Below are 14,557 nucleotides of genomic sequence, written 5' to 3'. Positions count from 1 at the left end.
GGTGGGTGCTGAAAAGTGCCGGGTGGTGCGCCCAGCTAAAAGTGCCTGGGGAGAACCCTGTTGTTTATTTCTAACAGATCAGGTCATGTTCAACCAAATATGTAGATAACAAAACAGTTGCCAACAAGGACTTCTACATAGTACCAACTAAGCTAGTGTTCAATAAACATTTGCACAAGTAGATTACATGGACTTTAGGAAATCTAAGTTTACACAACACTGAACTGCTGTGTAGCAAAATAAATCAATACACTTTAGGTTTAGTCAACGCTGCACATCACAGTCTGATCCAGCTCGTCACTGTGAATTCTAATCTATCCATGAATTAGATGATGGCAACAATGCACCACACACTGTATAAACCTTTTTTTGTGCTAAAAGCAAATGCATACAGGAAGCTACAAATTACTAACGTTTCAATAAGAAATGTTTGAATATGTCTAAATTAGACTAACTGGAGATGGGAAAGCTTTGGGCCCATTAGCGTTGGCGGGGTGCAGTAACACACCACTGCTGCTATAAAATACATTTTTGTACAAAACCATGCCACTAGAGGTGTGCAAGTGTATATCTCACGTGTCAATGTTCTCCCTAGGCCATTTTAGCCGGGCGCACTGCCTGTCAATTTTAAGTAACCACCCGGCTGTTTTTGGATGCTTGCTGACGAGTCAGGTAACAATACAGGGACTGCCACCCACCTACAGCTTCTTCCTACCCAGCTTCAAAAATGCATGTGTTGAACACTGTGTGTGTTTGCATCTGTATGAAGTGTGTATGTAGTGTGCATGGGCGTACTGCAGGGTTTCTTTAATGAGGGGGGTTGTGTTAAACCAGGGGTGGGGTGCGGTGTTGGCTGCCTATATATTTGATTACTGCACTTTTTACGTTACATACACCTGACTCCTGCACATAATTACATACTTGACTCTGAACAAAGTAGATTCAGCTTTTATTTATTCATACCCATTTAGACCCCTCTCATTGTCCCACTGCTATTTGGAAACACTATTCACCGTGGTGCCCCACACTCACACTACGTACACACTTCCGATGATCTCCACCGATAATCGCCTAAGGGATGATATCAGACAAGAATCTAGATCGTCCTGGTGGATCCATGGACGACAAAAGATCGTAATAAAAGTGAAGAGGAGACAGCGCAGCGGGTTGCTGCTCCAACGTTCTCCCCTCTCCAGAACTGTGCCGTATGTACAAAGCTCGTTCATGCAATATTACATGTGTGTACCCAGCCTTACTCCCATCATTACATCAAGCCTACTGATTGCATTATGGGTCCCAGTATCCTAAGTATTCCCATTTGGCTCCCAGGATTAAAAGCCTGAGAACCCCAGCCCTATGCAAACAACATTTCCATAAAGAAATAAACATTTTACTTAAATTGCATTTTAGCTTCTTTAAAACAAGATCAAAGCAAAAAAGGTAAATTTATTTACATCCAATAACAAAATTAGCTTATGGTATGACATGTCCCTTGCCGAGTTGGACCCAAGGTTTTATAATCGGTAACACTTATGACCCCTACTGATTGAAGTGCTCTTGCTCTAAAATCAGGGGACGTTTCAGACCTTTGCAGGGAGACCACTGCTTCAACTTTAAAGGCGAGGGCCATTGAATGCAGCTTGCTGGCAGAAAACAAGTTTTTCAACTTAAACTACTGTGGCTACTTTCTAAACAAAACAAAGACTATGCACACATTGTTCTGATTCACCTGGAATGTGATCAGTCAATGTACACAAAGTTCTGTTGAATTTTAGGTGTGTTCTCTAAGGTTTAGATACACTCTAAATCATTTTTTTGAACATAGGTGAATCCCTGAAATAATTTTAAGGTTTTAGAGAACCCCGACAATTTTATCAATATCCACAGCTCACCTTTTACATTGCTGGCCAGTGGGAAGAATGTCACCTTTACAGATAGCAAAAAAGATCATTGATATGAGTGGTAAATGGGAAGCACAAATTGCTTATTGCTCCAGGAACCTCTCACAACCTCTGGAGGAACCCTGGGTGCAGCTTTTAACCAAACAAGGTGGGGGCAAAGGCAATCATATACTTTTATCTCATACGTACCCTTAAAGCATACCTAAACTCAGAATTTTCACTCAGAATTAGTTTGCAACAGGGGTGCAACACGGCCCCCCAATTCTCGGCCACCTAGGCAGTCGAGAATAAATGGGAGCGCAAAGCCTCCCGGGGTGCCTGATGTAGCATCTTGGGCATGGGCAGAAGGAGCCCTTTTGCCCAAAATGAAAAATTTGTCTATCTCACTCATGCGCAGTGAGATTGTCAAACTTTTTTTTTTTCCTACGTCACCCGATCTCGCGTCTGGGTCTGGTGACGTAGGATGAAGAACCCGGAAGAGAAGATGAAGATGGCGGCGCCCAGAGCGATCGATGGAGGACGACGCTGGATGAGCACAGGGGGACCAGGTAAGTAAGGATGTACAAAATCTCGGGCTTAACCATCCTTGCAGTTTTTTTTTGCCCGAGCGAAGGTCGGGCTTAACTGCAAGGAGGTTAAAGCATACCTAAACTCAGAATTTTCACTCAGAATTAGTTTGCAACACGGGTGCAACACGGCCCCCCAATTCTCGGCCACCTAGGCAGTCGAGAATGAATGGGAGCGCAAAGCCTCCCGGGGTGCCTGATGTAGCATCTTGGGCATGGGCAGAAGGAGCCCTTTTGCCCAAAATAAAAAATTTGTCGATCTCACTCATGCGCAGTGAGATTGTCAAACTTTTTTTTTTCCTACGTCACCCGATCTCGCGTCTGGGTCTGGTGACGTAGGATGAAGAACCCGGAAGAGAAGATGAAGATGGCGGCGCCCAGAGCGCCGGCTCTGGGACAGATGCCGAGACAACGCAGGACCAGATGCCGGACACCCCCCGAGTGATCGGACTGCCCTGCAGGATTGAAGGCAAGTGTGTTTTTGTTTTGTTTTTTTGAGTTTTGAGTATAGTTACTCTTTAAAGGGTCTGGTTTCTGCCCTATTGCAAATTGTCCATCTTAAAGAGGAACTAAACCCATGATAAAAAAAACACACCTTTACTCCTGCAGATCCATTGATCCCTCGGGAGGTTTTTCCATTTGGGTTCCACGTCGTCCTGATATCCGACATCTTCTTCTCCCGGGTTCTTCTTCCTACGTCACGTGATCTCACACTGCGCAGGCGCAAGATTGGGTGCCAGATGGGGAAAAGAAGGGTGTTGCACTTTGTATTAAATAAATAATACAATTTTAACTTTATAAAAAAAGGGTTGTCTACCTTTTTATGTAAAGTAAAAATTTGGAGTTTAAGTCCCCTTTAAGAGATCTGTGATAAACTAAAAAATACATATATGAAAATGGTGTTAATTGAAAATATTCCTATATCCAATAAAAATTTCAAGCCAAGAACTAAACTTTGACATGTGGCAGGTAATATACCCCTTTCTTTGTCAGTAAATTAAATTACAGACTTGAACGGAACTTTTTACAGGGCCATTTTATCTTGCTTTGAAGGAAATTTACAATGAACAAAAAAGTCTGAATAATATAATTAGCAGCAACAAAGGCAAACTTGACCAAATCTGCACATATAATTTCTTAATCTCCTAGCTTTTTGTAACATGCACCATTTTGCCTCTACTAAACAAACCAAGCCAAAATGTAGACATAAATGATCTGCAAGGTATAGTCAAACAAGAGAGAAGTATCCTCCAGCAGTATAAAATGTCTGAATATATTTTGCTTCAATTAGAGGTGCTGACCTTGGTGCAGCCTGTTTTAGGGACATGGACATAATGTATAGTAATAATAATAAATAGATACTGCCATAAAGTGAGTGGTAAAGAGTTAGTGAAAGGTGTTTTACTTCTTTTAGATGATAATATTATCACACTGCTGATTACTATGAAATTATGTCACACATGGAATGATTGAATGATTGTTTGTGCAGAAGTTTTGAAAACAAACATTAGATTGCAACTAGTTGCACGTGAAGTTTAGACACTGAACAAGCTTTCTACAAAATTAGAACGATACAAATATGAAAGCAAGCATAGGGTGAAGCTGCTACTAATAGAAAAGGAAAAGGTTTTGATATATATGTCTTTAGCTATAGGACACGGAGCAGTAAGTAATCGATACATACAACCTCTACCCTCAACCACCATCTTACTTCTGGGTCAAACCGGCCCAAAATTAACCATTTTTAAAAAATAGGTAAACCACCCTTTAAAAGTAAAAGTAGTATTGTATTTTTTTTTTTTTTAATTGCCTTGGCGATCAAGACAGGATGTAGCGCAAACCTCGCAGGACACCTACGTCACGCATCCAGGGAGGATCTTGGCTGCTCCTTCTGCGCATGCCCTGATCTCGGGCATGTGCAGAAGGAGCCCTTTCCTTAACAGAAGAGAAAAATTGCCAATCTCACATATGCGCAGAGAGATCGGCAATATTTTTCCACAACTACGTCACCCGATCTTGTGCCTGCGGAGTGCGCGATCGAGTGACGCAGGAATAAGAACCCAGAGGAAGATGTCGACTCCTGGCGATTCCTCTTCACCAGGCAAAAGACAGATAGCGGGACTACACGGGACCCGATAGAAGAAACCTCCCGACAGGTGGACAGATGTAAGTGTGTTTATTTTGGGTTCAAGCTACAGACACACATGCAATGGTTCTCGTCCAATATTCGGCTCAGGGCCGATATCGGATGAGAATATGGCGTGTGTACAGCACCCATCGTCCTGGAGAATCCACGGAGGATGGACAACAAACAATTGTAATGCAAGTGAAGAGGGAGAGCGTGCAGCGGGGTGCCGCTCTATCGTTCTCCCCCTCCCTTCTGCATAGAGCAGAACGGTGATGTACGTACAGAACTCATGTATTCATGAATTGTTCATGAATACATGAATTCAATGTATGTTCATGTATTGTGCGGTATCGTGAAAGATCCTTTCCAACAACAATTATTGCACGTGTGTACCCAGCTTAAGTTCCGCTTTAAAGATTATCTCCAATGGAACCCATGATCATGAGTAAAACCTGATATCAGTTATATTTCTCTTTCTCTATCCAAATAAAAAAAAAAAAAAGGAATAACTCTGGCTTTTTAATTTTCTATTTTCTTGACAGTCCTATAATGTAAGCAACCTGCAAGCTGTTTTCATGTTTTCTATGCTGCTGGAAACTGACAAGTGTGACTGTAAATCGGCGGTGGTCACTTTACTTGACTTATGGGGTCCTTAACTGTGACCACAACATACGCCTCATAGAAAGCGGTCAGAAATTGCTGACATGTCACAGTACATACTAAAAGATTGTATGCATACTACAAGAAATGGTCAAAGATAATACATGTCCAAAAATGTGATAGAGACAAACTGGTGACACATTACAAGAAATTGCTAAAAATCATTACTTATACAACGGCTTTACAGATCAATACCACATCTGCGTACTTTACAACCACCTAAAAAAAATAAAGTAATATTTTTGGTTAATTCGTTAATGAAACTTAAAAGGGAGGGCAACCACCAAAAACCAAGATAATCAAATAAATTGTGTAAATACTGTAATTTCTGTCTTAGCCTAAATATGTAAAATGATTAAATTTACAATAAAAGCAGCCAGAAAGGTTTGCTTTTTAGACTAGGTTCACACTTAGGTGTAAGATGAGGTTGTGGTGCGATTACCTCTCGCTCATACCAGGAGACGCTATATGGCTCCTTGTGGCAGCAGCCCTATAGGGAATGAATAGGGGCAGCAATGAGCAGTATAATGCCGCTTACTGTCGCCAGCTGTGAAATGTGCAGATGCTGGTTCTTTAAAGCGTACCTAAACTCACATTTTTACTTTACATAGAAGGGTAGACATTTTTAAAGTGCAACAAAAAAAGGGTGCAGCACCGCCCCTTTAGGTCTTGATGACCCTTTTAAAACCTATTGGGAGTGCAGAGCCCCCCCGGATAACAACGTAATGCATCCCGCAAGGCTATGGCTGCTCCTTCTGTGCAAGCCCTGATCAAAGAGTAATTTTTTTTTTAAATTTAGTTCCACTTTAAGAATCAGCACTGAACCTGCCCTTACTGTATGTTATAAATTGGTAAATAGCTTAATGCTCAGTCTGGAAAGTGGACAATAGACTTAAGTCATCCTCAACTAGATGAGGAATACAGAAGAGATATTTTTTTCAAAAATGTTACCACAATTTATTGGCAAATATATAAAAGGAAGGAAGAAGCAACCATAAAAGAGAACCTTAAAAAAGAGATTATAATTAAGCATTAAAGAGCTTTTCTGACTTTTGATGTTTAAAGGGAACAGTATCTAACAAAAATGTTACAAAAGGCAAATAATAATAATAATAATAATAAGCACAAAATAAGCTAGCACATTACGCTTTCACGTCAGATTCTCTCTAGGATTTAGGGTAGGCACCAATGCTTTGAGAATTATGTTTTTTTTTGGCTACCCATTAACAGCTGAGAATTGTAAACAGATTTACAGTAGCCAACAGTTAAATACACCTTGAAATATTATATATATATATATATATATATATATATATACACATACACACACACATACACACACACACAAGTTAAATGCACAAAGCTGAAAACAAATTGACTTAATTGACATTCAGTATATACCCGAGTATAAGCCAACTTTTTCAGGCCCCAAAATGTGCTAAAAAAAATCACCCTCAGCTTATACTCCAGTCAGGTGCATGGGTCACTCCAGAAGAGCACCCTCTGCCAGCCGATTCCCGCTCCTGCCTCTGCAAACCCCCACAATAAAATAATATGTACCTGGCAGATTCCACTATCAGCGACGTCACAGTGGCGCCCACCAGACCCCTCAGGTACCTGTGGCTTGTAACCCCGAGTGTGGCCCAAGGTAAGATAAAGTTGCTAGGAACAGTAACCTAGACCCACACTCGGGGCAGAAAAAAAACAAACATTTTCCCTGCACGCCCGCAGCGTCCTCCGACTGATCTGGCAGCCGTGTCCAGTGGTCTCCGTCCCCTGATGACAATATCTTGCTGGCGGGAAAAGCCGGAAAGACGGCGGGGGTAGGCCGGAGTTTTGTCGGCTACACTTCAGCGCCAAATTCAAAAGTGCGAACGATAGTAAATACCGTTACAGTGCAATCTGATTGTCATATAATATTGTATGACATCAGATTACTAATGATTGACCCTACAGCTATCTCTACATCCCTGCCTGCACTACACTGACAACACTACAGCGGCTGAATGCAGTAGTGCTTTGAGCCACTTTTTCCAGACAGAATCATACCGCCCGGGAGGTTAAAGAGCATTTAGTGGTTAGGTACAGTAAGTAGTATACCTACCTAACCACTAAATTCTCACTATGGTATTTGTTTACTGTAATATGGCTGTTGCTGATCTGGGACTGCAAAGTTCCTTGCCAGCAGCTGCAGCGTTTCCCACCCTTGACTTATACTCCAGTCAATCAATTTTTCCTGTTTTTCAAGGTAAAAATAGGCACCTCGGCTTATACTCGGATCAACTTATACTCAAGTATATACAGTAATTAATACATGAAAAATAGGCTAATTTATTCAACAAAAATATAATTAGATATAAGTATGTACTGAGTGGAAAAAGTAAAAAAGTACATACACCTCTGACATTGGAAGCTGGCATTACCCCCGATTTAGAAGAAATGGTTTGAAAAACTGCCCACCCCTCTCTGAAATAAACTCGGATTTTTTTGTCCATTTGACCAATCCTCTATGAAAATATAACTAGTTGGAAGATGGGTGTCCCTACATAAACTGCATGTCTCAATCCCCAAATTACTTTAAAATTATGAATAGTCTCTAACCCTCCTTTTCTTCATTTTGAATCATTCTTTAGTTAGATTTGATTGTGTGCTTCATTTTTTTTTTTGAATTTTAAAACAGAAAGCCTCACTTTTCTATCTCAATTTGATATTGTGCAGAAATTATAGAAGCACAAAGCAACTTCAAACTACATTAAACTAACATTTCCACCACTATGCTTTACAGTTGGTATAGGGTTCTTGTAATAGTACACTTGCAGTGGTCCGAAATCGGACGAGAATCTGGCGTGTATACAGCGCCCATTGTCCATCGTCCGAACGAGTGTCCTGGCGGATCCATGGACGATGGATGACGAACGATCTTAATGGAAGGAAGTGAAGTGGGAGAGCGTGCAGTAGGCTGCCGCTCTGTCGTTCTCCCCCTCCCTTCTCCATGGAGCAGAATGAAATCATCAAAAGATGAATGAATCATGAAAGATCCTTGCCAACGACAATTATTGCACATGTGTACAAAGCCTTACCCGTCAACTGTTGGGGCTTGTACAGAGTCTCAATAACGGTCATTCAAAACAATAGAAACAAATGAGAGCTGTGCTATCACAAGATACTTGTTACTCATTGTTACCCAAGATTAATATTGTCTAGAAACAAAAACTGAACCGTTTTTTACTGACATTTATGGCTAGACAGTCCTGGCCAAATTAGCGATAACTTTCAACTTTTGCAACTTATAGAGTACGTTTTTAAAACATAGGAAGCCTAGAAAAAGCAGTATATTACTGGTAGGATCAACAAGTGAAAACAAATAGAAAAATACACCACATCTAGGCATCATTAGGTTACAATATATTCAATATTTTGTTAATGGGTTAAATCTGTTTATTGACATTAAAGAACGCAACTATTTTGGTCTAGTGAAAGAATTTCTTCTGTGAATTACAGCACCTGTACAGTAGGTAATGAAAATAATTCTCACAGGAACAAAACAATAAAAATGAGGATTGGAGGATACTTTCTTTAACCTAGCTATGCAGTGATCATCACGAAATTATTCTTCACCTATTAGAACTATGTACCACATTCCAATACAACAAACAAATACCTTGCATTAACCATTTGCTATATCTAATACTGTATATGCATGTCACCTGAGGCTTCCCTTAAGCCTAAATAAAGGAGAATAGATTTCACTGTGCATCCCGACAGGTCCCTTCGAGCATTGTTTGGTGAATGGGAACTTGAGCTTGTAAAAGCCAAATCAGTGTGTAAAATGACACTAGCAGAATGTAATTCCAAAAACAGAACAAACAATGATTGGCTGCATTGTAATAACTATTTCATTCATGTGAAGACGTAGATCAGATGAATGAAATAATGCAGATGATGTGACCTAAAGCAGACCTAAGCTCAACATTTTTACCTTCAATAGAAGGGTAGACAACCCTTCCAAATAAAGTCAATTTCTTTTTTTTTTTAAAGGGTGCAGCATCACCCCTTTAAGTCTTGATCGGCACAACGATCAAGACGTAATGGGATAACAGAGCCTCCTGGGATACCTACGCCACGCATGCCAGGAGGCTCTAGCTGAATATTTTTCCACCAAGGGGAAAGAGATGCCGGTCTAACACATGCGCAGCGAGATCGGCTCTCTTTTTTTCCCCTGCACAACACCCAAGTCACTCAACATTGCACCCGCACAGTGCGAGATCGGGTGACGTAGCAAGAAGAAGATGGAAGAGAGGATAGAAGATGGCAGCGCCTGGACCGACAAAAAGGATTTCCAGGAAAACTGGATAGTGGTAAGGATCAGCGCCATTGAGTAATCTGCAGGGTTAAAGGTAAGTGTGATTTTTTTTTTAGTTTTAAATATTTTCACAGTTGTGCTCCCTACAGCCCCTTAAATAACTTCTGCAAGATCTGATTATTCTACACAATGGAGGCTTTTACAGGTAGAAAAGCATGCAAATGCATTAAAAAATATAGAAAATGTAATCCCATGGTAAGAAGGATGAATGGTCTGGTGACTGAGACTTTTTTAAAGTTTAAGTAAACACAAAAATGAACTTCTCTTATTTGCTCCAATGAAACTGTTATGCATACCATTGAAAAGATTTTTGTTATCTGTTTAAAAAGTGCAACAAAAAATGCTCTTGTGTCCTTTGCTCACTTTCTGGCTTGTTTTACATAGTTATACAGTTAGTTAGGTTGAAAAAAATACATAAGTGCATAAAGTTCAACCACTAGGGAAATAAACATATCACAGATCAGGGTTCTCCCCGGGCCCTTTTAGCTGGGTGCACCACCCGGCACTTTTCAGCACCCACCCGGCTGGTTTTGGGTAGTTGCTAAGGAGTTTGGTCACAAAACAGGGGCTGCCACCCACCTACAACTCCTTCCCACCCGGCTTAAAAAAAAACTCTGGGTTGAGCACTGCAGATATAAAACCCAATGGGCACGGTTGTTACAGAGGAAGGCAAAAAAACCTTGGTACAATTTGTTTCAACAGGGAAAAAAAAACTTCCCGATTTTATGAGGCAATCGGATCTTCGCTGAATCAAGAGTCTCTGTTATCTTTACTTTAAAGCTTTAATACCCGGGTATATTCTGTGCTTCTAGAAATCATCCAGCTTTCTATAGAACTTGCCAAAACTACTTCCTGAGGGAGCTGATTCCATATTTTCACAGACCTTACAGTGAAGAATCCCTTCCTTATCCGGAGCTTAAACTTCTTTTCCTCCAGACACAAAAAAGTCTTATAAAAAGTAGGTTTTCCTTCCAGTTCTTAGAAGTCCTACCAGTCTTTTTTTAAATGTTTTCACCCAAGATTCACACAACATTTACACAAAACATACACATTTATCACATAGCAGTTTGGCTAGGGAAAACTAGGTAGGGTTGACACCACTCAGTCCATATGAGGTTGTGAGCTGTCAGCCATAATAAGACTTTAGAGCGTAGTACATTTGTACGATCATTACCCGTTGCTGCTGAGCTTTACTAGCATGAAATAACTCCTAGGCACTAAAGCAACAAGTTTCTTTACACAACCAATTAACGCCTCAAAAAACTTCAAATAGTGGCGAACATAGCAGCCGTAAAGCTACCTAATCCAGTGTTCTCCCTAGTCACTTTTATTCGGGCACACCACCCGGCACTTTTCAGCACCCACCCGGCTGTTTTTGGATGTTTACTGAAGAGTTGGGTCACAATACTGGGGCTGCCACCCACCTACAATTTCTTCCCACCCGGCTCAAAAAAATTTCTGGGTTGAACACTGCTAATCCTTTCCATCACTGGAAGAATGGTATCTGCCCCGAGAGTTCTGTTCTTTTGGAGAAATCTCATTTAGGGTGGCAAGTAGGGTACACGGAGGAAGAATCACAGACCTGATCACCTCTGTGCACCGGTAGCAATAGCGCTCTGGGTTTACAGGTGTGACATGACAGCTGCGTGTACCTAGTCTAAAAGATTTAGGTAACGTTTTTCACTTATTCAGCTCAGTGACAGTGTGATGGAGACATTAGGGGTTTAACAGACTCCCTGATTTCTCATTAACCCCCCTAGCGGTATTCCTGAGTGTGACTCGGGGTGGATTTTACCTGCAAAAAGTCACACTTGGGGTCGCTTAAACCTTAAAAAAAAAAAAAAACACTTACCTTGTTCCGTCGGCGTCCCCTGCCGTCCTGCTGGTCCTCACAGGTCCTGGGGACACATCCTTCCCCTTCGATCTTCAGACGTGAACTGCAGGGACAATTTTCGGGGTTTACCGGTGATGTCAGTGCATGCGTCGGTGCAGGCAGGACGAGCAGTGGGAAAATCAAAAAATTTTGTATTGGATTCAATACAAAATAGCTGTATTGAGTCCAATACAAAGAAATCTTCATATAATATATATATAATTAAATTATATAACATACATGCTACTGTACAGTTATATTACAGGTTTCACTACTTTTTTTCCAGATTTGTGGGTTTTTTTTATTAAGTTTATTATTAAATTTATTAAATATTGGACATATTTTGGTGAATTATGCCTAAGAATTATAGGCTTACAATGTAAAATAAATGTATCGCTTTTTGCATCGAAATATGGAGAGAATTAGAACGCTAGGGGAGTTAAAGAGTCATCTGCATTAAGCCATCACATAGAGGGCTATTTAGCTCCATTGTGACAGCAATAAAGTAAAAAGTAAACATGCGTGTTGGATGTGCATGTAAATAACCATTGCAACATATATCTTAGGTATCACTATGTACAATGGAAAAAAATAATAACCCCTTTTTATTGTACAGCGCTGTGTAATATGTTGGCGCTATAATATTAATAGTACATTACCAGGCAAGCTATAAATGTGAGGTAAACCCAACCATGAGGGATATAATAACAGTGAATGTATTGAGAAGTGGGTGAATGAGGGGTGAATAGAGTTGTATGCAGACAGTAATGTCTGTCAGTGATTATAGTGCAGGATGTGAGTGTTGCCGGGCAGTGTAGGCCTGTGTGTATGTGTGTGTGTGTATGTGTGTGTGTACACGGCCTGTGTGTGTATGTGTGTGTGTATGTGTGTGTGTACACGGCCTGTACTCTGAGCACTGATCGTACTGCCGCCTCCATGTGCACAGGGCTGGGACGGAAACACTCCATCACCCATTACAGCACTGAGCTGGCACACACACGGCAGCAACTCCCCACAACACACATGGCACACACATTACACGGTACACACACCACACGGTACACACATTACACAGTACACACGCAGAAGTTTCCTGCTCATTCAATAAGTTGTTACAAAGTTTGCAAAGTAGAGAGAGAAGTTTGTTAGAGGTCGCACCCCCCCAATATTTAGGCCTCTCCCCTATCCCACTCACTGCTTGGAGAGCTGTAAGGGGGGAGCCCCCCGCCGCTGGAAGGCCCCGTCCACAAACACTCCGTTCTTGCCGAGGCAGCGCAGGAAGAAGTGCGGCTTGATAAAGTTGAGCTCGAGGTGTCGGCGGGATATGAAGCTGGAGCGGCCCATATTGACATCCACCGAGCCCTGGCTGGAGTCACGTCCGATAATCACTGACGGGGTCCGCATGAGGAACTCAAAGTCTCGGCCCTCCAGGCGGGCCAGCACCGGCCCTTCATTGGCGGGGGCCGCTAAGTCTGGCACGGAGCGCCGGCTCTGTACCGGGCTGCATGGCGCCGAGCGCAGGGACAGCAATGCGATCACCCCGGAGTCCTCTGTAGCCTCCATGGCGGCCGCGGCCACAGCGAGCTGCGATTGTTTTGGTTGTTGAAACTGAGTAACAGCGGGCGGGTACACGGGCGGAGCGGAGGGAGATGGAGGGCAAGAGGAGGGGTGTGAGCTCAGGCCAGGTACACCATGGGGCAATCACAGAGACCTCACTAGAATTCATTGTACAGCTATATTATACATTTATACGTTATTATAATTTATTATACTTCTATATTATACATTTATACTTCACTATACATCTGTATTATACATTTATACTTTGTTATACATCTATATTATACATTTATACTTTATTATACATCTGTATTATACATTTATACTTTATTATACATCTATATTATACATTTATACTTTGTTATACATCTATATTATACATTTATACTTTATTATACATCTATATTATACATCTATATTATACATTTATACTTCATTATACATCTATATTATACCCATATACTTTATTATACATCTATATTATACCCATATACTTTATTATACATCTATATTATACATTTATACTTCAATATACATCTATATTATACATTTATACTTCAATATACATCTATATTATACATTTATACTTTGTTATACATCTATATTATACATTTATACTTTATTATACATCTGTATTATACATTTATACTTCACTATACATCTATATTATACATTTATATGATATATTTACACTTCATTATATATTTATATTAGGGGGCAATCCCAAATACTTAATTATACTCCATTATATATTTATATTATACATTTTACTTCATTATATATTTATATTAGGGGGGCATTTCCATATTGTTCATTATATATTTATACTCCGTTATACATTTATATTAGGGGGCAATCCAATATACCCATATACTCCATTATAGTTATGAATGTATAGTATTATACATTTTTACTTCATTATACTTCATTATATATTTATACTCCGTTATACATTTATATTAGGGGAGCATTCCCATATACCCATATACTTCATTATACATTTATATTAGGGGGCACACCGGGATTTATACACTAATACATATACACTAAGGAAAGTAACCAATGCTGCTTGTTCCTGGGGATGATGGCAAGATTCTGACACTGGGTGAAAATATTCACACTACTTCCAGGGGTGGTGAATATTTCTTCCATTGATAGGGGAACTAGGGGATTATATTACCACTGACACCACTCCTGGGAGTTATTATTGTGACTACTGACACCACTCCCGGGGGTAATAATGCTGCCACTGACACCAATGTTGGTGGTTAATAATGCAGGAAATGATATCAACACCATGGGCTTATTTATTGTCCCTGACACCAACCCTAGGAGGGTATACAATGCTGACACCAATGTTGTGGGTTATTGTTTCATCCACTGAGGTTAATTTGACACTGACACCAATCCAGAGGGCTATAGATACTGCCATCAACACTGATCCTAGGGGTTATTGTTGCTACAACTAACACCAAACCCGGGGGTTATTATTGCTGCAACTAACAC

General features: G+C 40.6%; 1 protein-coding gene across 1 annotated transcript in view; it reads right to left on the bottom strand.

Moving 5' to 3' along the window:
- FOXK1 (forkhead box K1) overlaps window positions 1-13,112 on the bottom strand; it is a 45,327-nt gene extending 32,215 nt beyond the window's left edge. The window contains exon 1 of the mRNA XM_072418880.1: window positions 12,687-13,112. Within this exon, the coding sequence (XP_072274981.1) occupies window positions 12,687-13,054 (368 nt within the window). The 5' untranslated portion in view covers window positions 13,055-13,112. The remainder of the gene's footprint in view (window positions 1-12,686) is intronic.
- Between the last annotated feature and the right edge of the window lie 1,445 nt (window positions 13,113-14,557).

The sequence above is a fragment of the Pyxicephalus adspersus genome, chromosome 7 (assembly GCF_032062135.1).
Source record: "Pyxicephalus adspersus chromosome 7, UCB_Pads_2.0, whole genome shotgun sequence".
In the NCBI taxonomy this organism is placed as follows: domain Eukaryota; kingdom Metazoa; phylum Chordata; class Amphibia; order Anura; family Pyxicephalidae; genus Pyxicephalus; species Pyxicephalus adspersus.
This window is presented reverse-complemented; position numbering and strand designations above follow the sequence as displayed.